This window comes from Plecotus auritus, assembly GCF_963455305.1.
Source record: "Plecotus auritus genome assembly, chromosome: 2".
Classification (NCBI taxonomy): Eukaryota; Metazoa; Chordata; class Mammalia; order Chiroptera; family Vespertilionidae; genus Plecotus; species Plecotus auritus.
Window position 1 is genome coordinate 16,139,643 of NC_137771.1, and position 24,209 is coordinate 16,163,851.

Below are 24,209 nucleotides of genomic sequence, written 5' to 3' on the forward strand. Positions count from 1 at the left end.
CTCTCTCTAAAAACCAATGGAAAAATAACCTCAGATGAGGATTAACAACAACAACGAAAAAGAGCAGGCAATAAAGGGAGAATATCTCACGGTTTCCATGCTCACCTCCTTCCTCCCCAGGTGCCTTTAGAGAACTTTCCAATGCAAACTTTCTATTAGTTTTCCCCTCTGGAGGTGGTCTGTCAGTATTCCCATTCCCTCCCTCCTCAAATGCAACCTTTCTCTCTTGGTTCCATTGTTCTGAGGCTCCCTGGCTGGGGTGGGCTTCTGTGCCTGGGCGACACACTGAATTCTAGTCACTTTTCTGCAGGAGAGAATCCTGGAGTTCCAAGTCAGGTAGAAAGAGCATCTTAAATAAAATAATAATGTCTGCCTCACACTAGTAAACTGTTTTTCACTTTAAGATTTCATGTCATTGTAATTTGTTCCGGTGGACAAGAAGAGCTTTCGTCTGAGAAAGAACTGACAAGATGTCTTGGGACTCAGCACCAATTGCTCTGCCTGTCTCCCTATCATTGGAGCTTTGTTTGCTGCCTTCGCAGGACTCGGTGAAGGGAAGGCTTTGCAGGCTATTGCTAAGTGTTCCGTGAATCCATAAATCACAGACTGATGGAAGGGAGGGGCTTCCAGAGACCATCTAGAGCTGCCTTCTGTCTCTAGCACAGACATGTGCACACGCAAATGATAACTGCCTGTTGTGTAGTTATAGAACCCAGTGGGAGCAGAGGTATAATTTCTCTTGGTATTTACTTCGCATGTCTCTTGATTCTTACAGTCATATTCTTGAGTCTGTCCCAAATTTCATGCCACAGCTCAGGCCGCCCCAGGCCCAGTCAGTGGCTTCACTGCCCTAGTTCATGGTTTGGAGATACAGCTACCCCTGTGCTAATGACGTCTATGTCCTGGCCATGACCAGTCACTTCCCCGTCCGGGTCTCACATGGTCCTTGTACAATGTGGCTTTGGGACTAGATGATGTCTCTGGCACTCAGATTCTGTTTGACTCTGAGATTCTGGTTCTTGCTTCTACTTATGTTGTTTCTCTTGCTGATTGGCCTTCTTTCTCATCAAAACCCAGCTCCATCCCATCCACCCCACGGCCAACTACCAGGCACTTCCTTTTGACTTACAAGTAGCACCTTATCATTTATTCCTATGTTTTTCATTTTAACAACCTTTAATTTTCACATTACAAACATTTCTAGATATTAACCATAAAAAAATCCAGAAAATCTAGGTCAGTAAGAAGAAAAAAAACAACTTCTGACAAACATAAACACTGTCAGCATTTTTGGTATATTTTCTTCAGTCTTTTTTTATTTTTTATTTTTTTTATTTAATAAACTTATACATATTATTTTATTTAAGATGCTCTTTCTACCTGTCTTGGAACTCCAGGATTCTCTCCTGCAGAAAAGTGACTAGAATTCAGTGTGTCGCCCAGGCACAGAAGCCCACCCCAGCCAGTGAGTTTCATACTATATAGTTTGGTATCCTGCTTTTCCACTTAATATATAGTGATCATTTTTTTACATCCCTAACATTTGGAAACATCATTTTTTAAATTGACCTAAGAGAGAGAGAGAGAGAGAGAGAGAGAGAGAGAGAGAGAGAGAGAAACATCAATCGGTTGCCTCCTGTATGCACCTCAACCAGGGATCGAACCCACAACCTGGGCATGTGCCCTGACTGGAAATCGAACCCACTGCCTTTTGGTGCACGGGATGACACTCCAACCAACTGAGCCACACCGGCCAGAACTGGAAACATAATTTTTAATATCTGTTTAATACTTTACATCTCATACTTTAGCCCTTGCATGGTTATTTCTGAATGAGAGCAATACCTATCCTGTCAAGCCCACTGGACTATCCAGATCAAAAAAGATAAGCCTTTCTATGTGTCGTTCTCTTCTTGTGCCCCTCACAGTCCTACTTGGCCATCAGGACACTTGGGTACCCACAAAGCTCCCTTGAGACACAGGCTTACTCTTTTCCGAGCACCTCTGTTGCTCATAGACCCTTCCCTCTGACCTGTTACTTATCCTGTGCCATGCATGGTCCACATTGAGTCTCCCAGCCATATATTAAGCTCCAGAGACAATTTCCTTGTGTGATATTATATTCATTCAGCAAGTATTTAATGAACACCAGTCATATGCCTGTGATGTCCCTGAGTGAGTTGCTGGGCTTGTGGCAATGAATAAGGGTAAGGGGACTGGTCAAATAGTTGCAAGTATAAAAGCTTGGCTGCAGGCTGCTAAGGGACTGGGTATCAGGAATGTGGGGTAGAAGTAGGTTCCTGACTTGGGCTTGGCTGGGGAGGAGGTCTTTCTGCAAAAGCGCCTTTCAGCTGGGATCTGAAGGAAGACAAGCAGTTGGCAGGGAAGTAGAGGGTGAGAGTCGGAAGAGCACTCCCCCATAGCTGCAGTCCAAACTGCGGCCAAGCACAGGCAGGACATCTGGTGAGTGCTGCTTTGGGTGCGTGAGGAAGGGAAATGAGGACTTCTTGGCTGGGGGTCTTCCCTGTTCACTGCTCATCCAGTGCCTGGGCTGAGCCACTCATGACTCGAGGTCGGAGACCCACGGTTTGCGAGTCTGTGTGTACTGTGTGTGTCTGTGTGTGTGTGTGTGTGTGTGTGTGTGTGTGTGTGTGTGTGCGCATGCGATTGAGAGAAACTCTGATGGCCTTCTGAATCCAGTCCCCAGTGACATGGGATCCCTGGTGCTATCATTCCCCTTCATTGACGTGGATGGCTATAAGAACGTCCCATAGCCGAAACCGGTTTGGCTCAGTGGATAGAGCGTCGGCCTGCGGACTGAAGGGTCCCAGGTTCGATTCCGGTCAAGGGCATGTACGTTGGTTGCGGGCACATCCCCAGTGGGAGGTGTGCAGGAGGCAGCTGATCGATGTTTCTCTCTCATCGATGTTTCTAGCTTTCTATCCCTCTCCTTTCCTCTCTGTAAAATATCAATAAAATATATTAAAAAAAAAAAAAAGAACGTCCCATGTTCCAAACATCTCGGCATCCCTGCAGTGACAGCTTCTTTGAGAACATGTAGATACCTGTGATTTTCTTAATTACTCCTGTACACCCACATCTCTCCCTCCCTTAAGCAGGAGGGCATATTGAGGATAGGGTACTGTCTTTGCCCCTCCAGACCTCTGCTTCTCCTTTCCTGCTGTCATTTATGTTTAACAGCCTCCTGCTGCTCTTCCACCCACCGCCTTTCCCCCCCCTCACGCTGACTTACTCAAGGGGCTCCACATAAGAGAGACTGAGGGAGGAGACCAGACTCCCTCAAGTGCTCATACCCAGCAATTAGTTTCTGTTATTGGCAATTCAAGATAAATAGAAAATGACAGAGGAATGGAACCAGGACCAAAGCCCGTGCAAAGTGCTTGGCATGCATTATCGTGACATTTACATGTGTGTCACGTGGGCCAGGCACGGGGGCGGGGGTCAGGTCCGCTGGCCTGGGAGTTGAAAGAGCTGGATTCCAGCCCTGCTGGCTGTGCGGCCCTGAGCATTTTCCATTTGTGGGCCTCAGTTTCATCAACAGTGAAATGGAGAGGTTCTAGGTTATTCGGCCATTTGATAGAGAGCACAGGTCATAGATGTGTCACGTCTGCCCTCCTGGTCTGTGCAGCAAGCAGAAGTTACTGTTCTGATGTGCCTAGAAGAGATGGAGCTGCAGAACACAGAGGATGCAGGTGGAAATGTCCAGAAGGAGGGGGCTGAGGCAGGAAGGGAGGCCAGAGATAGAAGAAAAACAAAAGAAAGCCTGGAAGTGAGGTGACAAAAAATAAACACATATGATAGATCAGTGTTCTCAAATGTGGCCCGTGGACCAGCAGTGTGACATGGGAACTTGTCAGAAAAACAAACTCTTGGGCCCACCCCAGGCCTGCTGAATCAGAAACTCAGGAATGGGGCCCTTTTTACAAGCCCTCCAGGCGATTCTGGTGCACGCTGAAGTTTGAGGACCCACAGGATGGATGGAAGGAGGGGTGGACAGAAGAGGCTAGGAGAACCAGATGCGTATGTTAAAGGCTGACCAACCAGTGTCAGGTCAGGCACTTCATTTAAACCTTTCAGGATCGTGGTAAAGCAGGCCTGTTATTCCCAATTCAAAGATGAAGCAACTGAGGCTCAGAGATGTTTAGTCACTGGCCAAAGTCAAAGAGATAGTGACAGAGAGAGAATTCTTTCCACTGTACCAAGCTGCTCCTCCCCACCCATCTGTCCCTTCGCTGCCTGCCTGGTTCCCTCCTCAGCCCCACAGTCACCCCAGAGCTCTGCTCTGCTCTCCTGCTCTGCAGCCTGCTGCAAAGGCAAAAAGGCGGCACCACAGAAGCAAACAAAGGAGACCCTAGGGAAGCGGGCTGGGGCCACTGTCACCTTGCATTCCTCCAGCTCAGTGCCAAGTGCAGCCAGGGGACCAAGTTCCAGTGTAGTGCTCCCAAGGAACTGACATAGTTGCCTTAATGTAGTAACAACTCACATGCTCGGAGACAAAGTTGACAGATACTCATCGCTGCCTACGTGTGCCAAGCCCTGTGCTGGGTGCTGTGGGAGAAACTGAGGCAAGGTCCAGGTAGTTTCTGACTTCAAGGGGTTTATAGTTCAGAGCCAGGAAAACAAAAAATAACAGTGACCAGCTAGGGTACCAGGGAGCCGGGGACAGCCAGGGTAGGTCCAGCCAAATGTTGGAGGAGTTCGAAGAGACTCATGTGGGGACAGCACCAAGGCCTTGGGGACAGTCTTAACGCTTCGGAGCCAGAGGCATGAGTTCACGTCCCAGCACTGATTCCCTGTGTAACCTTGGGCAAGTCGCCTCATGCATGACCTGTCTCCTTTTCTACAAAATGGATTTCGCTATCCTTCGCTCGGGGATTGTCCTCTTTGGTTGTAACAGGCATCATTCAGGGAGTTGTTCCTTCCTTCAGAGGACCACTTGAGGCCACAGCAAAACAGAGGAGCCTTCCTGGACGAGGTGGGCCTTTGCTTTGGCTCTGACTGTCTTCTCTAGGAAGACAGTGCCTCGGTTTTGGACACGTGGGGCTGTCCAAGGACAATGGCCTTCCGGGCAGCTGTAACTAAGAATAAAATTATAGCAAGAGGAAGTCATTTTCCTCAATTTGGAAGATTATTTTTTGAATGTGATTTCAAACCCTGTTGCAAAGGGCAAAGCCGGGTGGCCAGTCCGCACTCTTGGGAGTCGCCATGCTCATGTTGCCCACCTTTTCTTATAGATGATGCAGTTCGCCTGGCAGAGCTACAAGCGTTACGCGATGGGGAAAAACGAGCTCCAGCCCCTCACAAAGGACGGCTACCAGGGCAACATGTTTGGTGAGTGGCCGTCGGGGAGGCCCACTGCCCCCCTGGTGGCTGAGCTGAACTTACTGTTGTTGCTGTTTTTACCTCCTGAGCTGTGTCCCTATTTCTCCAAGTCTGGGTTCCTTCTGGACTGTTTAGGTTTCTGAGCCTTCTAGATCTGGGGCAACACTTTCTCTCCTCACACACTTCTTTGTGTGCCCTGATCACTTATTTCTTCGCTCAAACAAACTTGGAAATGTAAGTGGGGACCGTGAGTGATGGAGGCTCGTTTAACCCACCCTTCCAAGGATAGCTGTAAAACGACCTTGGGTGTTTTCACAGAGAAACTGAGCACATTCCAATGAGATGGCCGCATACGCTGCCTTTAGGGTCCAGGGGGGTGTCTCGCTCTCTGACTCGGTGGACGTGTGAGGGAGTAGCACAGGTTCTGCTGTGTGTTGGTGGCTTGTCTTTGGTCTGCGATTCTCCTAACGCAGCACCTCAAAAGCCTCTCTCAGCCCAAGAGACTGCAAGGTGCCTTATTGTGGGCAGGGCCTTGGGTTTCAAATTTAACACTCATCCAAGTTGCCAGCTCCCCTCTGTGCAGGTCTCTTATGTGAAAAGATGCTGGAGGCATCCTGACTCCCTTCTTCCCTGAGAGGCAGGAGCTAGCTGGGGCTGGAGACGGAAAAATTCAGTACCTGTATTCCTCACCCGCTGGAGACATAGGCTCCTGAAATCAAGACCCAAAGAACCAAGTCAGATCACAAGTCCCAGGAAAATCTCAAAAGCAGGTTTATAAGGGGCATTCCCCCAATGTATGGCCCTGGCAGAAGGACTTGTGTTGTGGGAAAAGGGACCTCCCTTCCTTCCTCTAACCATCCAGCTTCACAACCGTTCTGGAGACAATTCACTCCCCTTGTGAGGAGCGGGGTGTGTATTTGGGTAGCTCCCCTGCCCCCCAATTATCATAGGACTACAGGGAATTGAGAATGTATCAAAAAAATGCAAAGCAGGCCAAAAAAATCTCTTTCTACCACATAGATGCAGCCTCTACTGACATCGTGGCTCATATCCGTCCAATCTTTTCTTCTGTGTGCTTTTCTCCCCTTCTATATACTATTTTATGTCCTTTCTTTTTGTTTTCTTGACTTAATGTTATATCATAAGTGTTTCCCTAACGCATTTAAATTTTTTCATAAAGAATGCTGTTAGTGGTTGCAATTATTGCCAGGATGTGCCATAATTCATTTAACCATCCACTAATGTTGGACAAAGGTTGTTTCCAATTTTTCGCTCTTAAAAATAATGCAGCAATTATCATCTTTGTGCATAAAATGTTGTCTTAGGATAAATGCCTAGAGAGGACTCCTGAGTGAGAGGGGAGGATGACAGATGTTTCTTTACCCTCAAATAGGCAATGTGTGGATTCCAGGTTAGGTGCGCAGCTGCCTTGCCTGCCTAGAACACAGACCTTCCCCACAGCCCACATCCACACTGGGAAAGATGGCTGATGTGGATCTCAGCTGTTGGAGCTTTGGCTTCTAGTGTAAGTCAGGGATGTGATCCAGGAGGCTTTTTCTCTCTTTCTTACTAACTGTCTGCAGATAGTCAGGGAATTGGTGGAGGTTGGGGCAAGGCTGTGATTTCTGACCCTGCACAGCATGGGCATAGCTATTAATCTAACTGTCAACCGGGGAGAGGAGCGCCATGGAGAGCACTCTGGGAGGGATTAGGCTAAACCAAGTCCCATTTTGCAAAATTCCTCAAGGCCCTAGATGTAAATCCTAACCCTCCTGCCCCTTTCCAATCAGTGAGCCTGGTGGAGAGTGGGAGCCTGGAATGGTGGAAAGACACTGGAACTTGAGTCAGAAGACCTGAGTACAAGTCCTCACTCTGCCTTCAACTATCTGTGTGACTAAATTCAGGTCACTTAACCTCTCTGCGCCCCTGTTCGTTCATCCTTCACTGTGGGGCTGCTATGAAAGTGTGCCTGAGCCTGCAAGTATATGTGAGTGATTTACAATTTCCGTTGCAAGAAGTGTGTTTGGCAGTTGCCCATGTGAGCCCATAGAGCAGTGGTTCTCAACCTTCCTAATGCCGCGACCCTTTAGTACAGTTCCTCATGTTGTGGTGACCCCCAACCATAAAATTATTTTCGTTGCTACTTCATAACTGTAATTTTGCTACTGTTAATGAATCGTAATGTAAATATCTGTGTTTTCTGATGGTCTTAGGCGACCCTGCTAGCGGTTCTCAACCTGTGGGTTGCAAGAACCGCTGCTGTAGAGCCTAAGACCATCGGAAAACACTGATATTTACATACGATTCATTAACAGTAGCAAAATTACAGTTATGAAGTAGCAACGAAAATAATTTTATGGTTGGGGGTCACCACAACATGAGGAACTGTATTAAAGGGTCGCCACATTACGAAGGTTGAGAACCACTGCCATAGAGAGTTCTGAGGTCCCATGGGTTATCTGTCTCCCAAGTGTGGCTTTGGCAGAGCCCTGGGTGCCCCAATACCCAGTGCCTACAGCAGTCCTGGCAGTGAGCAGAGCCTTCCTTCTGCAGTCAGAAAATGAGCCACAGTGGGTCCGGCTCCTGAGAAAGGAGGATGTGTAAGGACCCAGGCACCAGCAGGGAGAGTTGGTTTTGATTTACTCACTTTTTCACTCAACAGATGCTTGTTGGGTGCCTTGCCTGATGCTGATTACTAGGGATATGGGGTAAATGGCACAGCAGAAACTCCACCAGTTCTGCCAAGACATACACTGGCAACCCTCCCCGGGTCCCTGGGGTCTGTCCAGGTGCTCTCAGAGAGAGGGACAAGTAGGTGATCACAGGTGAGCACGTGAGCAGTCCTTCACTGGCTTTACTAGTAGATTCTATACCTCAAACCCAACAGACCAGGGTTAAAATCAGACTTCACAACTTCCTGGTGTGTGACCTTGGGCAAGTCATTTCTGTCTGAGCCTGATTTTTTCTGTAAAGTAGAGCTAATAAAGACATCAACCCCCAGCCCAGGCCTGCCTGACACACAGGACCTGCTTAACCGGTAGGGCTATGATTACTGTTACCACAAATGCGTGTTGTGATGCAGAGAAGAGGGCTTAGGGGCAATCTAGGAGCCTGGGGGAGGCACGTTTGGGGTAGACCCATGTGGGGCTTTGAAGCCAGGCAATTTCCAAAGATAAAAGGAGATGAACTGGCCTGAATTACACTGCCTGTCTTATCCCACTTCTTTTTCTGGACTCACGTGGGTGGCTGGGCAACATCATTCCTGGACCCTGGCTGCTGCCATCATTAGTGACCTCCCAATAAACTGGGACCTCTGGGGAATGATCAGGTGGCAGCAGTGCCCACCCTGCCCCACCTGGCTGAGTGGATGTGCAGGGGACCCTGGGCTGCCCCTGGTGCTGTTTGGACACGGGCTCTTGCAGCCTCCTCTCCAGGCCTGTGGGGCCAGGAGGGCTGGACATGGGGAAGGGTAATGAGTTCACACCAGTGCCTGGCTTTGCAGGATTTACAGGAGCTGCAGGGAGGACATCAGATGGCAGCCTGGTCTTCCTGTGTGGCATTGCACCAAACTGAATCCCCCTCCCAACCGATCATGTGCCCCTCCCTGAATATGTTCTTACTTTGTGACAAGACCGCTAAGTGAGGTGTCTCTCAAGCCAGTTCTTGTGTCCTAAGCAATTCATTGTCAAAATGGCTTCCTGTTTACCAGCCTCCTGCTGAGCAGGCCCTGTCAGGAAATGTTCCCACGACTCCAGAGGCTGTGAGCAAAGAGGACACGGCATGGTCCTCACCTGGGCTCCGGCCCCTTTCCCTTTCCTCTGAGAGGTGGTCAGATGGGACAGTAAGTGTCCAGCGGGGTGGTGGAAATAGCATGGACTTAGGACCCAGTGGGCCTGAGTGGAAGCTCTGAGTTGCCATTTAGCAGCTGTGTGGCCTCTGACTGCAGAGTGGGACAGAGGCCACTGCCTCCTGGGCTTGTGGTGACAATTAGAGAGAAGACGTGTGCAGGGCCTACTCCCATGCCAGGCACAGAGCTGGCACCTGATGGCAGTGCTCTTATCACCATTCAGTCACAGAGGAGAGCCTGCCACTTGCAGAATGGAATCCAGGAGTGGAGAGTAGAGGCACCAGCCATAAGCAGCAGAGGCCCAGCTTCCTCACCTATAAGAAGGGGCTGCTGCTGGAATGTGGGGGGATTTCAAATAAGCTAAGTGAAGAGCATGGACTCTTGGGGCCAGGTAGCTTGGATTTGCATGCTGTTGTGCCAATTACTAGATGTGATCTTGGGCAAGTTTCTTAACCTTTCTGGGCCTTGGCATCCCAGCTATAAAGTGGGGATAACAGTACCTACTCACAAGATTGTTTCAAGAACTAAATGAGTCAACTCATGAGAAGTGCTCATGTTCATGCCTGGCACATAGGCAGCAGCATTCTTCAAATGCAGCTGCTCTGAGGAGGATATAAGGCCCTTGGAACAGTGTGTGCTTCTCCTGCTTTGACCAAGGTGTGCCTAAGCCCTCTGGACCCAGGGACCCACATGAGGACTCCAGGACTTTGCCAGCCTGATCCCTCCTTCCGTTCCCCCAGCCCTTGGGTGTCCATGGCAGAGATTGTGTATGGGCAGCCCACTAGTAGGCATTGTACTTCTCACCCCTTCCTTTAAGCAGCTTACAATTGCATTTTTAACAGGGGAGAGGCAGAGGAAGATTAGGGTTCAAGGCTGTGAGATAAATCGGCCTCCTGCTAGCATTAGGGTTTCTGGGCGAGGAGTTAGTGACACCTCACACTGGGTGCCAGCTGCCAGCCTTGAAGCACTTAATGAGCATTCATGCTCCCAAGAAGCCAGAGCAATCTGTGAGAATTTCATCCTGCTTGGCAGTGGGGAAATCTTCACAGGGCACAGAGTATAGGAGGTGGCCACCGAGAGGCCCTCCAAGGCAAGTCTGACTCCCTCATATTAGAGTTGGGGAAATCAAGCTCAGAGAAGGGAAGGGTGGCACAGCATATTAATTCTAGGACTGGCACCACCCACTCTGAGATTGGCAAAATGTCCAAGGCCAGATTGTTGAAACATGGGCCTGTGGTCATGGCCAAATCACCACCAGGAACTAGACATTCTCAAAATTTTAGCAGGAGCAAGCTGTGGGGAAGTGTATGATTTGGGGGCCAAGATGCTACCGCTCCCTGTACGTGCATCACATCAGGCATTGTTGCTGCACTCCCTTGTATTCTCCTCACAGCCCTTACCTATCTTATCCTCATTTCACAGATGAGGAAACAGACTTGGTGACTTTTGGGACTTGCTGGTCACACAGTTATCAAGCAGGGACTTGATCATAGGTCTGTTGGATTCCAAAACCCAATTCATCAGCCACCATGCTGCCCTGTCCCCCAGCGATCACATACAATGGCCACGGAGAAGGGAACTGGGCAGAGGGATGACCTCAGGGTTGGTGCTGTTGCATCTTTACTCCACTGCCCTCCTGGGAGCCGGGAAGATGTGTACTTCATGGCCAGGTTCTGCAGCCACCCATCTGTAGGCATCAGTATTTATTGGACATCAACTGAGTGTCCGGGGCTTGGAAAAAAGATTCAGGTTTCCCTCCTTTCTCCCAGCACAGGAAAATATTTAACCCTGTCCAATAACCTAAAAACACCTAATTGAAAGCTGAGAGGTGCATGGATTTGGGAACAGACAAGCCTGAGCTTGAATTCTGGCTCTGCCACTTACTAGTAATGTGGCCTGGGCAAGTTTTTTAACCTCTCTGCACCTCAGTTTCTCCATCTGTACAGTGAGGATAATACCTCTTTCACCCAACAATTGTGAGGATTAGATAAAGCAGATGTGTCTAAACACCTGCCCATTTACACTCACTAGCTATAAGCTGCTGCCATTGTTATATTTATTATAAAATAATTGTGAGAATAATTATATTCCAAGGAAAGGATCATAATAGGCTCTTGGTAAGTTTTGTAGAATGAAAGAATTGCCTCTTGCAGTCTCTGCCTGCCCTACGTCCTGGGTTTGACTGGGGAAGGGCTGGGCCCTGCTTTGCTCTCTCTTCCTCTCATTCTCTTCGCTGCCTTGACCTCTTCCCCTGTCACAAAGTGCAGTGAGAATCAGCAAACTGACCCTGTAAGAGCAGCCGTCCTGCCTGGTCAGCAGATGTGATCTCAGGCATCTTCTCTGTGGAGGACGGAGGTGCTTGCATGGCCAAAAGCAACGCCCCCTCTCGCGCTGGCCCAGGATGACTGTGAGAGCCCCAAATTGGATTCTGCCTCTACCCTGTGAATCCCTGATGGAACTGCCAACCAAATCCCTATTTCAAGGGATGATTTATGGCCTTGGGTGAGTTAAGAGGCAAAATGAACAGAGCATGATTTTCAGATCACAGGCTGGGAATGCTTGGCCTTGGCAGAGAGAAAAATCATCTTTGCCTTGTAAACGGAGCAAATATGATGTTGAAGAGGGAATAAATCCAGGCCCCAGGATGTCATTTTTACAATTGCTTTTTGGCGTGTGACTCAGTAGTGCCTTCTGCAAACTGTTCTCAGTCTTCTACACGTACACACCAGTCTCACTGGGTCTTTTTGTGGGTGACAGTTTCTCTACCAGTGTGGCTGCCTGGGGAACTGCACACTTTGCCAGTTTGTGAAAACCACCTGCTTCCCCAATTTTCCTCGAATCTCCATGTTGTTTCCATGGATCTCTGACTTTGTTTCCGGGAGGCAGCAGTTTTGACTTTGGATATACGCCCAGGTTCAAATCCCCAGCATTTACCAGCTGAATGAAATTGGGCAAGTCACAAAGTTCTCTGAACCTCAGTTTACTCACCTGTAAAAAGGGCAGGGGGCAGGTTAGTAGCCCCAGCACACTTTCTAGCACATAGTAAATCCTCACAGAACTTGAGTGTGTTTTTTTCTCTGCACACACACACACACACATTCTTCCTAATTTCCTTTCCTTCTCCCCTTTTATTAGGTAACAGAGCACTTTGATGAATCTGGCTGAAAATACTGCAACCTCTTTTTATGAGTTTTGTTTCATGAGTTCTTTTTCTTTTCTGAAAAAGGAAAACAAAATACCAAGTGTCCACAGTTCTTAGGAAATCACTGGCAGGCCGTTGCGCACATTCCTGACCCAGGCCTTGAGTCTGTTTGGAGTAAGAGCTGTCATCAGCCTCCGAAGTGGTGATGTTGCAATTCCTTGGATAGAATGGGTCAGTCTTAAGGGCAGCAGAAAAATCTTCCCGGGAGTCACATGTTTTTGGAGCCCTAGTTGCTCCATCTGGAGGCCAGAGGCTGTCACATTGCAGAGCAAATGGATTAGAGGCACCTGGTCCCCGGCAGACGGGCCTTTAGCACAAGGAAGGACGGGATTAAAACATGAGCCCCCCATATGGGAAGGACAGGCAGAACTGGCAGTCACAGGTCAGATGCTGTCACCCAGGATGGTCTCCCTGTGGCCTTGAATGACACATCCATGAGTCTTCAGCCACCTTCCGAAGACCAGAAGATCCCATGGGGGCACACTGGGGATTATCAAAGCAAATCATTCATCTCCAAATTAGCCTGCTTATTTTCACACTGTGGTCCCGATGACCATTCATGGCATGGTGCTCCGCACCCTCCTGCCTCAAAGATTTTTTCCCAAGCAGTTTCTAATTAAGATGCATCTTGGCTGTTCTCTTTTACTTTTTGTTTAAAAGGCTTCCTACCAGCACAGAGCATAATTTATTTCTCTAGAAAATATAGTAGCAGGTTGTTGTAAAAAGAAAACTCGAGGTTAGGAGTCTTAGGTCCCCGTCCCAGCCCTGGCGCCAGCAGCCTCCTGAGCCGGCATCCTCCTTTGGGCCTCGAACAAAGAGGTCCGTACCCTGGGCCCTCCCTGTCCTCTCTGTGATTCCTGGTTGGTTACTAGGTTGGTTTTTGTTGTTGTTTTTTCACCTCTGCTAGGCTATTTGGGCTGTGCTGGTTCTCTTGAACCTGAAATTTTAGTAGCAGGTCTTGTTCCTGTCGGGAAGGAGTGAGTCAGGGTATCTATTCCCAGAACAAGTTGCTGGGGATACATAAGATGATTCATATTGAAACTGACATTCCCGGTGGCGACGTGCTCCCACCCACTTTCCATAGATCTTTTCTTCCTTAGAAACCAGGCTGAGCCCACAGCAGCCAGCCAGCCCCCTTTCCTTTGCATGGCATTGAGGCAAGCATTTGCCAAATTTCCCAGCAAACTCAGTGACAAATAGGTATGTGAATTCCCAAAATCTCAGACTGGCGGTGCCAGTTGGATTCTTTGAAACCAGCTGGTCCAATTGTCTGATAATGTGATAAAGGGCACTGAGAGGGACAGGGACTCGCAAAGGTCTGACAGCCAGGACTTGAACCCTGCTTTTTAACTTGAGCCTCTATCTTTTTCTTTTACTTTTAATTACTTTTAAAAATTGAGATGTAACTTATAACTTGCATACAGTAAAATGCAGAAATCTTAAGTACACAGCAGAATGAATTTTACATACGGATTCATCCCCATAACCAACCCCGCAGACAAGAGCATTTCCATCACCACAGAAGGTTCCCTCAGACCCTCCTAGTCAGTAGCTCCCAAGAGTCACCACTGCTCTGACTTCTATCACCTTAAATTTGTTTTATCAGCTTTAAAATTTCATATCATATTGTATATACTGTTTTATGGTTTACTTTTTTCACTCATAATTATATTCTAAACTGTAGTTCATTTTTCAAGTTTACACATTCTAGTCTTGCTGGACAGTTTTGTTTCCAGTAGTTGGTAATTATGAGTAAAGTCGCTTTGAACAATTTTTTTGTTTTTGTTTAAAATTTAGTGACTGGTTATTTTCATTAGCCCTCGGCCATTACTAACATACTTTCCATTCCTATATAGCTTTGTCTAATCTGAACATTTCATATAAAAGGAATTATATCTGGCTGCTTCTTTCACTTAGCATGTTTCAAGGTTCATTCACTTTGTAGCCAAGTATCAGTACTTCATTCCTCTTTATTGCCAAATAATAGTCTACTGTATGGACATACCACATTTTATTTATCCATTCAGCAGTTTTGGACATTGAGATTATATCTACTTTTTTGGCTATTATATATAATGCTGCTATGAATATTCATGTATAAGTTTTTATGTGGACATAGGTTTTCTCTTGGGCATATGCCTAGGAGTATAATTGCTGGGTCACTTGGTAACTCCATGTATATCCTTTTGAAGAACTGCTAGACTATTTTCCAAAGTGGCTGTGCATGCTTTTGAGAGTTATACACACTTTTTGCACATGTTTTGGCAGAAATAAGCAGTCATTTATGTTGAGATCCGCCCAGGATTTGAATTGCTGGGTCATACTGTATTATAGTATGTTGAGCTTAAGTTGAATGCTGCCAGTTTTCCAAAGTGAATAAACCAATCGGTAGTCCCACTAGCTATGATGAGTTCTAGTTGCTCCATTGTCCTCGCCAATGTTTGCTCTTGTCAGTATGCTTAATATTAGCCTCCTGCTGAATGCTGCCTCCCTCGTAATCAAGCCTCCGCCTCACCCTGTGTTCAAAGTCCCAGCTTCCTGGGCCTGTGCTCCCTGGAGCTGAGCTGCCCTGCACCACCTGCTCAGCCCTGGTCTGGAGAGGGTCCCTGCTCTTCCTGCCTTAACTTAGTGGGGAGTGTGGGCTCCCAGGCCACCTGCTTCAAGTGTTTCTTACAGAAGGAATGGTTGGCAGTGTCCTCCTTCACTGTCCCCACTCCACACTGTCTTCCCAGTGAAATGGGGCGGCCTCTCCTTCCCAGCCCACCCCAGCTGAGACACACAGGCCCAAGAGGGCATGAACTAGAATTTCTCTAGTTCAGTTACTGTGCCTAGAAAGGGGAGAAAATGTAGACCTGGGAGTCAGAAGACTTGAGTTCTCCAAATCCTGCTCCACCCATGACACTGGGTGAGTGTCATGTTTCCTTTCTGGGCCTCGATTTTCTCTCCTGTGGAATGGGGATGATGACACCTTCTTACATGATTGTCACTGGGATCACAGGAGAACATTTCTTTATCTGTCAAGGATTGTTCAGTGCCTACTGTGTGCCAGACAGTGTTCTAGACACAGAGGAAGCAACAGGGAGCAGATGGATACCCTCATGGACCTCCCAGGCTAGTGGGGAAATGAAGGCATGGACTTGTAATTTCAGTTAAGGCAATAAAAGTGCTATGAGATACAAACTCACTACAAGGGCTCCTTAACTCATTCTGGGAGGGATCGGCTTCAAAAAGGTTTCCTGGGGGAGGTGACCTCTACACTAGGGCCTGAAACATGAATGAAGAAATGAGAGGCCCTGGCTGGCTAGCTCAGTTGGTTAGAGCATCATCCCAATATGCCAAGTTGCAGGTTTGATCCCTGGTCAGGGAACATACAAGAATCAGCCAATGAATGCATAAATAAGTGGAACAGCAAATTGATGTTTCTGTCTCTTTAAAAATCAATAAATAAAAATTATTTTTAAAAAGAGATAAACTTTTTTTTTTTTAAGAAGCATAAGAGAAGGGTTTATGGGCACAGAAATACATGTGCACAGGCCTAGGGGGCGATTGAGCAAATCCATGGCCCCTTGGGGTCTGAAAGATGTTTAGTGGGACCATGGTCGGTGTGGCTCAGCTGGTTGGGCATCATCCCATGCACTGAAAGGTTGCTGGTTTGATTCCTGTTCAGGGCACGTGGCCGGATTGGGGGCTCAATCCCTGGTAAGAGTGTGTAGAAGGCAGCTAATCGATGTTTCTCTCTCTCCCTCTAAAAATCAATAAAATTTTTTTTGAAAAGTGAAGTTCTCTCTGATTCTCTCATTATTCACCTTGGGCTCCCTTAAAAAAAAAAAGCTGTTTAGTGAGGTGCGGGGGCCGGGGGCAGCATGGTAAGAGACCATCTGTGAGCACTGCTGGTATATAAATAGGGCCCCAGGAATGTAGCTCCCCAGTACTTTCTCCCCACCCCAGGCCCCAAGAGCCAGGAGACCTGGCTTCTAATTGCTTCTTGGCCATCTATCTGTTCTGTGACCCAGACAAGGCATGTCCCTCTCTGAGCTTCTCTCTCCACATACAGTGTGTGTGTCTGGCATGTGGTCTCTCACGTTACTTGTAGGTCCTAAAATAGGAGTGATTAGGCCACTTTTGGGTGTGTTTCTCCCTGGCTGAAGAGAGCCTCTGAGTTAGGTGCATCCAAGTGGACACCTAACTCAGTGAGGGAGGCAAAGATGCCACACTAGTCACCGTGGCACCACACAGGGTGAGGACCAAACTAGAACCACTTTTCTGGGAGGTGGGAGCCAAGACTTCATTCCCCCAACCCCTTGGGGCCTCTCTGGCAGGCAGTTCAGATCCCTGCTCCACAGAGGGCTGCTCTCCAAAGCCTAAACGGTCGGATGAGAACCATACAGGGCTCAATGGGAATTGTTGAACATTTCTGAAGAGAGCCTGGAGGAGAACAAAGAGACCCGGAAGTGTGTTGTCAGCACAATTTGGGGCTAATACTCAAGTTTGTTTTTCTTTTCATCAAGTCTGCAAGGCGGTTTGAACTCCAAGGCTCTTGCTTTTTTATTTTTAATCACTGGATAAAGCACAATTGCATTTTCTCCCCCAATAACTTTGAATTCTGGAAATAGACCATGTGGGGATAATTGCTGTTGTCTAATCCCACCGATGGCCAAGCAAATGATTAGGACGGGGAGGAAGGGAGCCACCGTGGCGGAGGCCATCAGCCTATCTCTTATCCAGCAGGCAGGGCTCAGCTCCCCAAATAATACTGTTCCCGAAATAGAAATCGCCCAGAAATGCATCTGCATATTGTTTTGCAACAAGTAACTGATAGCATGTGGGGACGTGGAGAGTTTTAGTTATTTCTTAAGTTTTAATTTAATTCCACTACTTTGCATTGAGTACCTACTGTGTGCCGGATTCTGAGCTGGGTATGAAGTGAGAAAGAGGGTGCAAAAATGAACAAGACACGATGAGCTCATTGGACAGGAGACAGATAACATCTGGCTGTGCTGCCAGACAGAGCGCGTGCCTAAGACACACGAGCAGGAGAGAATGTGTCTCTCAGGAGAGTTGCTGAGCAAGTTCCTGAGACTGTTTACCAAGTTTTCATGAAGTTCCCCACATTTCATTGCAGGGGAATCACAAAGATAGTGGCATTTGAGAGGCATCATATGGGAGAGGCTGGATTTTGACAAACATCAATGAAACGTTATAGGTGGAGGAACAGCACAGGCCAAGCCTAGGAGGTCAGGCTGGGTGGAGTGTTTTCTCTCAGAGAGAGAGGGGGATGCTTGAGGGGAGACAGAGACTGCAGACCTGGAGTGAAGGGACTGAGTCTGAGCATCCGGCACCCAGCTAGGCACTCCCCAGCTGCCCCTGCACCGGGCCAACGTCTCCATTAGGCACAGGGCCCAGTGTTCTCAAAAGTACTTTAATTTCCTTTAAAATCAGAAGAAAAATATGAATATAATAATGAACAGATAATAATGACTCCAGCCTGAATTATATTCAACTTTATATCAATGCAATTGTAAAAGATCGGTTTTAGTGTTTTTTTATGGTAGTAGGGCCAGCCCTGCTCCTGCGGCCTTGTCTTCCTCGCCAGGTGCGGGGCCTAGCAGCCTTTGACTGCTCAGACTTGAGGGGCCAGATTTCCTTCCTTCTCCTTGTGGTGCTTAAAGCTGGCAGATAAAGCCACCAACACCTCGGTTCTTGGTCTCCATTAGTGGCCGGTGGGAAGGTTGTCGCCGCAGGTGCCACCTGGTAGTACAGGCACCTTTTATTGAGTTTCATTTATTCCCCACGGTACCCCTCTGAGGCAGGTGTTGTTATGACAAGGAAACTGTGACTCTGAGAGGAGGAGTAACGTGTCCGAGTCTGCAGAGTGGCAGTTCAAATCAGGCTTATCTACATCCAGAGCCCACACGTCCGGGTTCCTGCCTTGTGCATCACTGGTGTAGCATCAAGCCAGGGGTTTTGGCGGGACCCAGAGGTAACTGTGAATGGCAAAGCAGGGTCTTTGTGTATACTGATTGAAAGGAGGTTGTGATGTTGTCTGCTGACCCTGCTCAGCCTTGGTCCATTGTCCCTCTCCCCTGCATTAGGCTGTAAAAACAAAGCCAGCGTTGTTATTTATCTTCCCCAAACCACAGAAGGACAAAATCCCAAGCACCCCCGACAAGGCGTGACCCTCTCCATGGTCTGAGGATATGTCAGGGGGCTGGGCTGGGAAATGCCACCTCTCCTGTTCTTCCCACTGTGACGTGGCTTGATCTGCAGGGCCTTGAATTCCTGGGCCACGAATCACACCCAGACCCAGACATAAGTGCAAAAGCAGGTCCCTCGGCCAACGGCCAACGAGACCTACTGTCTAGGCTCCCCCAGGTTCCGAGGGTCAGGGATGTGGCTCTGCCTCCTCCTTCAGGGTGCAAAGCTGGGCAGCTCCACAGAGATCATTTCCTCAGAAACATCCCAGAGTCTGCAGTTCAACTCACTCATAGGAGGAAGCAAAACCCCTGAGAGAGGATCCTGGTGATCTGAGGCAGTTACACCAACTGGTTAGGATCACAGGCTTTGGCACCAGGCTTCCTGGCCATCATTTCACCACTTTCTCACTGTGTGAGCTTGGGCAATTGAATTAACCTCTCTGTGCTATAATTTTCTCCCATGGGGGGAAAAAAAGGAATAACAATACCTACCTCATAGAGTGGTTGTGAGAATCCAATTAGTTAGTACATGTAAAGGCTTAGAGTAGTATCGAGAAATAGTAGCTAATGCCACCGTTGCCATCATCTGTAAATGATGCTGCCCAGGAAAGCAGGAGAGTTGTGTCCATCCCTGCTCTGCCAGTGATTGCCTGTGTGACCTTGGACATCACTCTTTCCCCACTCCTCCCTGGGATGGTCTTGCTATCTATGAAATGAGTGGTTTGGACCAATCTGTGGCTCTTAACCAGGGGAAAGCATCAGAATTACCTGCAGAGCTTTTGCAAACACGGACTTCTGGGTTCCACCCCATAAATTCTGATTCAATGGATCTGGAGCTTGCCCAGGATCTGTATTAAAAACAGAATCTCCATCAGTGTTTCTGATGCGCAACCCATTAGGAACCACAGGACCCTCCTCGTCTAAAGTCCATTGCTCCCGAAGTGATCAGGCCCCCTCCCACAGCCCCATTTGCCAAGGTGCCTTTGGCAAGGGTGATCCCCTGCCCCTCTGTGCTGAGTCTGCCGCCTGGGTTGGGGTCCCGCTTTATTGGAGGTGGCAGGCCCCCGGGTAGGCAGGAAGGCTGTGTGGCCTGAAGAGCATCTGTATGGTGTGAGTGGGTGGGGCGTGTCCAGGGGTTTTCACTCAGCAGATGTTTGGTGAACAGGAGCATTTGCAAATGGCAGCAGAACAGTTGCGAAATGGGGGTGCTTACTGGCACTTGGTACTTGGGGGCTAGCCCGCCCTTAGGTAACGTAGTATATTCTCCCTGTAACTTTGCACTGTTTCTGAAATGTGGCTGAGAAGGGCTGGTGGTGTGGATGTGTCAGCCCCACCTTCCTACATACCCAGCAAAAATATTTTGGATGCTTTTGATAAGAAAAGCCTCAAGGAGTTTTTTGTTTTTTTTATCATAAATGGCCCGTCTCCTTGGGCCCTACCTTCCCACCTTCCCTACCTTCCCACCTTCCCTGGAAGAGCTCACCCCTTTGCCCAGCCCACCTGCAGACCCCTGCTTGCCGTTCCAACCTGCTCCTTACCACTTCAGCATATCTCTGCTCCCTTCTCTGGTCAATGAGAGGGAAAGTGGGCAACTTCACCCCCTTTGTCTCTCCTGAGTCTCGGTGGCAGAACAGCTTTTCTACCCCCTGTATCGTCCTTCCTGCCTCCAGTCCTGCTGTTCCTTTTGTGAGGTATATTAGATTTGTGTTTCTCTCTCTGAAGAACAAGCTCTGTAGTAGAAACTGCTTCCTAAAGGCAGACACGGCTTCTCACTGACCCTTACATCCAGTGCTGGCTCCAGCAGTTCAGATGCTGGAGGTGGGCAGGTGAATAAACCAATCAGCTCCTGTCCTGAGTCCAGGTATGGGAAGCAGAGACAAGCAGGCCGCTGGGCACGAGCTTGCTGAAGAAGCTCCGTAGTGAGCTTACCCATTTAACCACTTCAATTTGGCATCTGTCTTGAGATGCTGGGTAAGCATCTTGTCAACTTCAACACAGCTGACAAAGTTATGACACGGAGATGTTTAGACTTCTCTGTTTCCCCCGACCTCCAGCTGAGCCTGTTAAAATGTCTCTCCTTCCAGAGAGCTGATTTATACCCCCAAAGTTCCTCATCTCAGCGGGAAAGGTCTCTTTTTGGAGTCAAATAGAAATTTGCTGTCATCCTGATCCTCCGATGTTGAATTCCCCGGGAGGAGGGCACGGTTCATATCTGGTTTGTTGCTGACTTTCAAGGTTGGTGTCCCATGGGACGGAGCGATGGGGAAGGACACATAAGGATGCTGGAGACACTTTCATTTTGAAGCCACTCTTCACAGACACTAAACCTTGAAACGCGGATTTTCCCTCTTCTGTGGCTGCTGTTCGTCATGCCTCTTCCCAGTTGGAGAGTGATGCATTTGAACAAGTCCCTTTATTCGTGTTGGAATTATCTGAGTGTGAAAACCTTTTTATACCCTAAAAAGTTATCTCTCTTTTTCCTTTAAAAAATATTTAATATATGACCATTGTGGAGAAATTAGAAATTACAAGTAAGAACTAGAAAAAAGGCTTCTGAAATCCCACCAGCCAGCAGTGGCCCATCGTTTCATGTGTCTCTCTAGATACATCCTGTGAAAATGAATAGATATAAATATGTATTTTTGCATCAGTAGAATTATATGATAATACTGTCTTGTTTTACTTATCAGTATTTTGTGATTACCTTTTCAAGCTGTTAAATACTAAACACCTATATTGTCAGACTTAATGGCTGTGTGGTATTCTGTTGTATGGATGGATTTTATATGTATGTGTGTATGTATATGTATATATACTCACATATTATATATGTATACGTTTTATATATATTCTCATTTCTATTACTGCAAATTTAGATTATTTCTGATTTTGTTTTTACTGTTCTAACCAATGATGAGATTAATTTCCTAATTCAATTCACTAATCTTTGCATACTTACCCTAATGTTTCCTTAGGATAAATTTTTAGACCAGGACTAGCTAGCATGTCCTAGCATTTACCACATGCCACTCTGCTGAGTGCTTAAGATATATTGTCTATTAGATCTTACAAATGATTCTGTACAGAAATAGTTGCATTTTACAGATGAAGCTACTGAGGGCCAGAGAGGTTATGTACCTTGGCCGGGTCACACAGCCAGCAAATTGTAGAGTCAGGATTAGAACCCAAGCCCTTTGACCCAGAAGCTTCTGATACAAAAGGTTAGATCTGTTTCACCTCCCACTGTGTGGTGTAAGGCTGCCTGTCCCCTACTTCCTCCCCAGCAGCTCTTTACTCAGTGATTGCCTGGCCTGAAACCTGGCCTCTCAGACTCCCCTTGGGCCCACAATTGCACAGTGGGAACAGGAAAGGAAGAAGCAGTGGTATTTGTGCTGTATCACTATGACCTAGAGGTGGTTCTCAGTCCCTGGGAGGTGCCTTCTAGGAAACCATCAGGCCAGGAAGAGGCAACTGGAGACCCATCACAGGAGCACTTGAGCCGTGCCTGCACAGCTCAGCAGGGTTGGATGGCCTGGGGCCGGGGCTGAAGTAGAGCCGGGCTAAGCAAGCACTTGTGCTGGGAGGATCTGAACAGGCTCCTTGCAAACACTGGGCTCTGGCTGCGGGATCCTTGCAGGCCACTCTGGGGAGAGTTGGGCATGCGCAAGGCACCTGAACGCTCAGCAGGAAGTGCTGGGAAAAGAAGGGTATGAGGGAGAGGCAGATTCTGGAACAAGGGCTGTGGGGTTGTGCTGGGAAGATACTGCTAGACTGGGCAAATCCAAGGTCAGGGCCAGAAGGTAAGACCTGTTTTGCAGGGACTTACCAGTGAACACTAGGACAGGCTTGTAGCCTGGAGGTGAGACCAGGCCTCTCTTCTCATGACCCTCACTGGCCTGGCTCAGCAGCCGCAGCTCTGCCTGTTGAGGACAACAGAGATCCCGCTGCCTCAGACCTTGGAGCTCTGCTGTGGAGCTGGGGCATGGAGTGTGACCAGCCCTGATACGTGGACATTACAAGGGAAAGCATCTCCGAGGATTCCACTTGGCAGGGAATGGATGTCTTGGCCCAGCAGAAGAGCTGGATGGGGAGGGCTTGCCCTCCACTCGGCCCAGTTTTCTCTTCCTGATTTATCCATAGATTGAGCTTGATGATCCAGATTCATATTCATTCAGCTAATCACTCGAGTTATTTCTGCAATTTAGGTCTTCGAATAAGTGCACTTGGTTGCTGAATATGTGATCAACCACAGATTTCTCATTCTTTAAAACCCAAGGAGCGGAAATGCCAACATAGAAAGCCATCACACAAAGGCAGAGATTTCTGAAGCACTAAAATCAGGCCGTTCAATGCCCTGGCCTCTGGACCTCCCATCATGCTGCCTCTTGGCCCCTCAGTGCTCCATGCAGAGCTGGGGGTGGGTGTGGGGGGGTAGGGTGGGAGGGGATGGCTGTTCATCTGTAACCCCCCCGGGGAGTGGGGGGACTGACAATCAATAGATAATCTGCTCACATTCTCTTTACTTAACCAGAGCGTTGGGTGCCTCTGAAGTACTTTATCTTGAGGAGAAAATGCATTTGAGAGCTTCAAAAGGGTATAGGACAACTGGGAAAGCTACTGCAGGCTTTGAGGTTGGAAAGGTCAGCATCTGTTCTCCCTGCCCAGACGCTGTTCTTCTGCTATAACCTTGAACAATTTTACCTATTCCTCCCTATGTCATCCTCACAGTCCTATCCAGCGGGGCCCCTGGTACAGCAAGGTAGTCACTAGACAAGACTTATCAGTTATTGATTTATTTGTCTATTCAATGAGCCATTGTTGAACTGCAGAGTTCCCAAGTATTGGATTAGACACTGGAGATTTCAGAGATAAATCAGACCTGGGCCCTCTTACATTGCTTGTAATCTCACGGGGAAGACAGCTAAGATGCAGGTGGTGGGAGCAGAAGGGAGCAGGTCTCCAGCCCCTGTCCCAGGGCAGGAGCTCAGCTTCTGTTTCCTGTCCACGGGGGCCTGGGATAGATCGCGTCTGAAGTCTCAAACTGGCTATGGAGAAGCTGTTTCTGTTCATTTCTCTGTGGAGCGTTCAGATGCTGCAAACTGGAGTGGTTGATAGAAAAGGTGTTCCAGGAACTGGTGACAGCTGTACTGCCTACCTCAGTTGGAATCTTCCCATTTCCCAGGGCCAGTAACACTCACCCACAGCCCCAACGCATGAAGGAGGTGAAGGTCTCCTGCCAAAATAAGTATTTTGGGGCAAAATCCAAGAGCGTGGCCTGAGATAACAATACATACTGGAGCCGTAATTCTGGGAAAGCCCTTTTTCCTTCTAGACTGACAGTCTCATTTTATTTGACCTTAAAACTTACTGTTTTTAGCTCGGCAGGTGTGGCTCATTGTTGAGTGTTGACCTGTGAACCCGGAGGTCATGATTCCATTCCCGGTCAGAGCACGTGCCCAGATTGCGGGCTCAATCCCCAATGGTGGGCATGCAGGAGGCAGCCAATCAGATGATTCTCTCTCATTGATGTTTCTATCTCCCTCTCCCTTCCTCTCTGAAATTAATAAAAATATATTTTAAAAACATTGTTTTTAAAAACAAACCTCCTAGAATAACAAGTGAC

The 24,209-nt window shown here is 48.0% G+C and overlaps 1 protein-coding gene across 1 annotated transcript in view; it reads left to right on the plus strand.

The window, feature by feature from the left end:
- MAN1C1 (mannosidase alpha class 1C member 1) overlaps window positions 1-24,209 on the plus strand; it is a 130,785-nt gene that overhangs the window by 43,632 nt on the left and 62,944 nt on the right. The window contains exon 2 of the mRNA XM_080657850.1: window positions 5,256-5,352. Coding sequence (XP_080513976.1) covers window positions 5,256-5,352 — 97 coding nt within the window. The remainder of the gene's footprint in view (window positions 1-5,255; window positions 5,353-24,209) is intronic.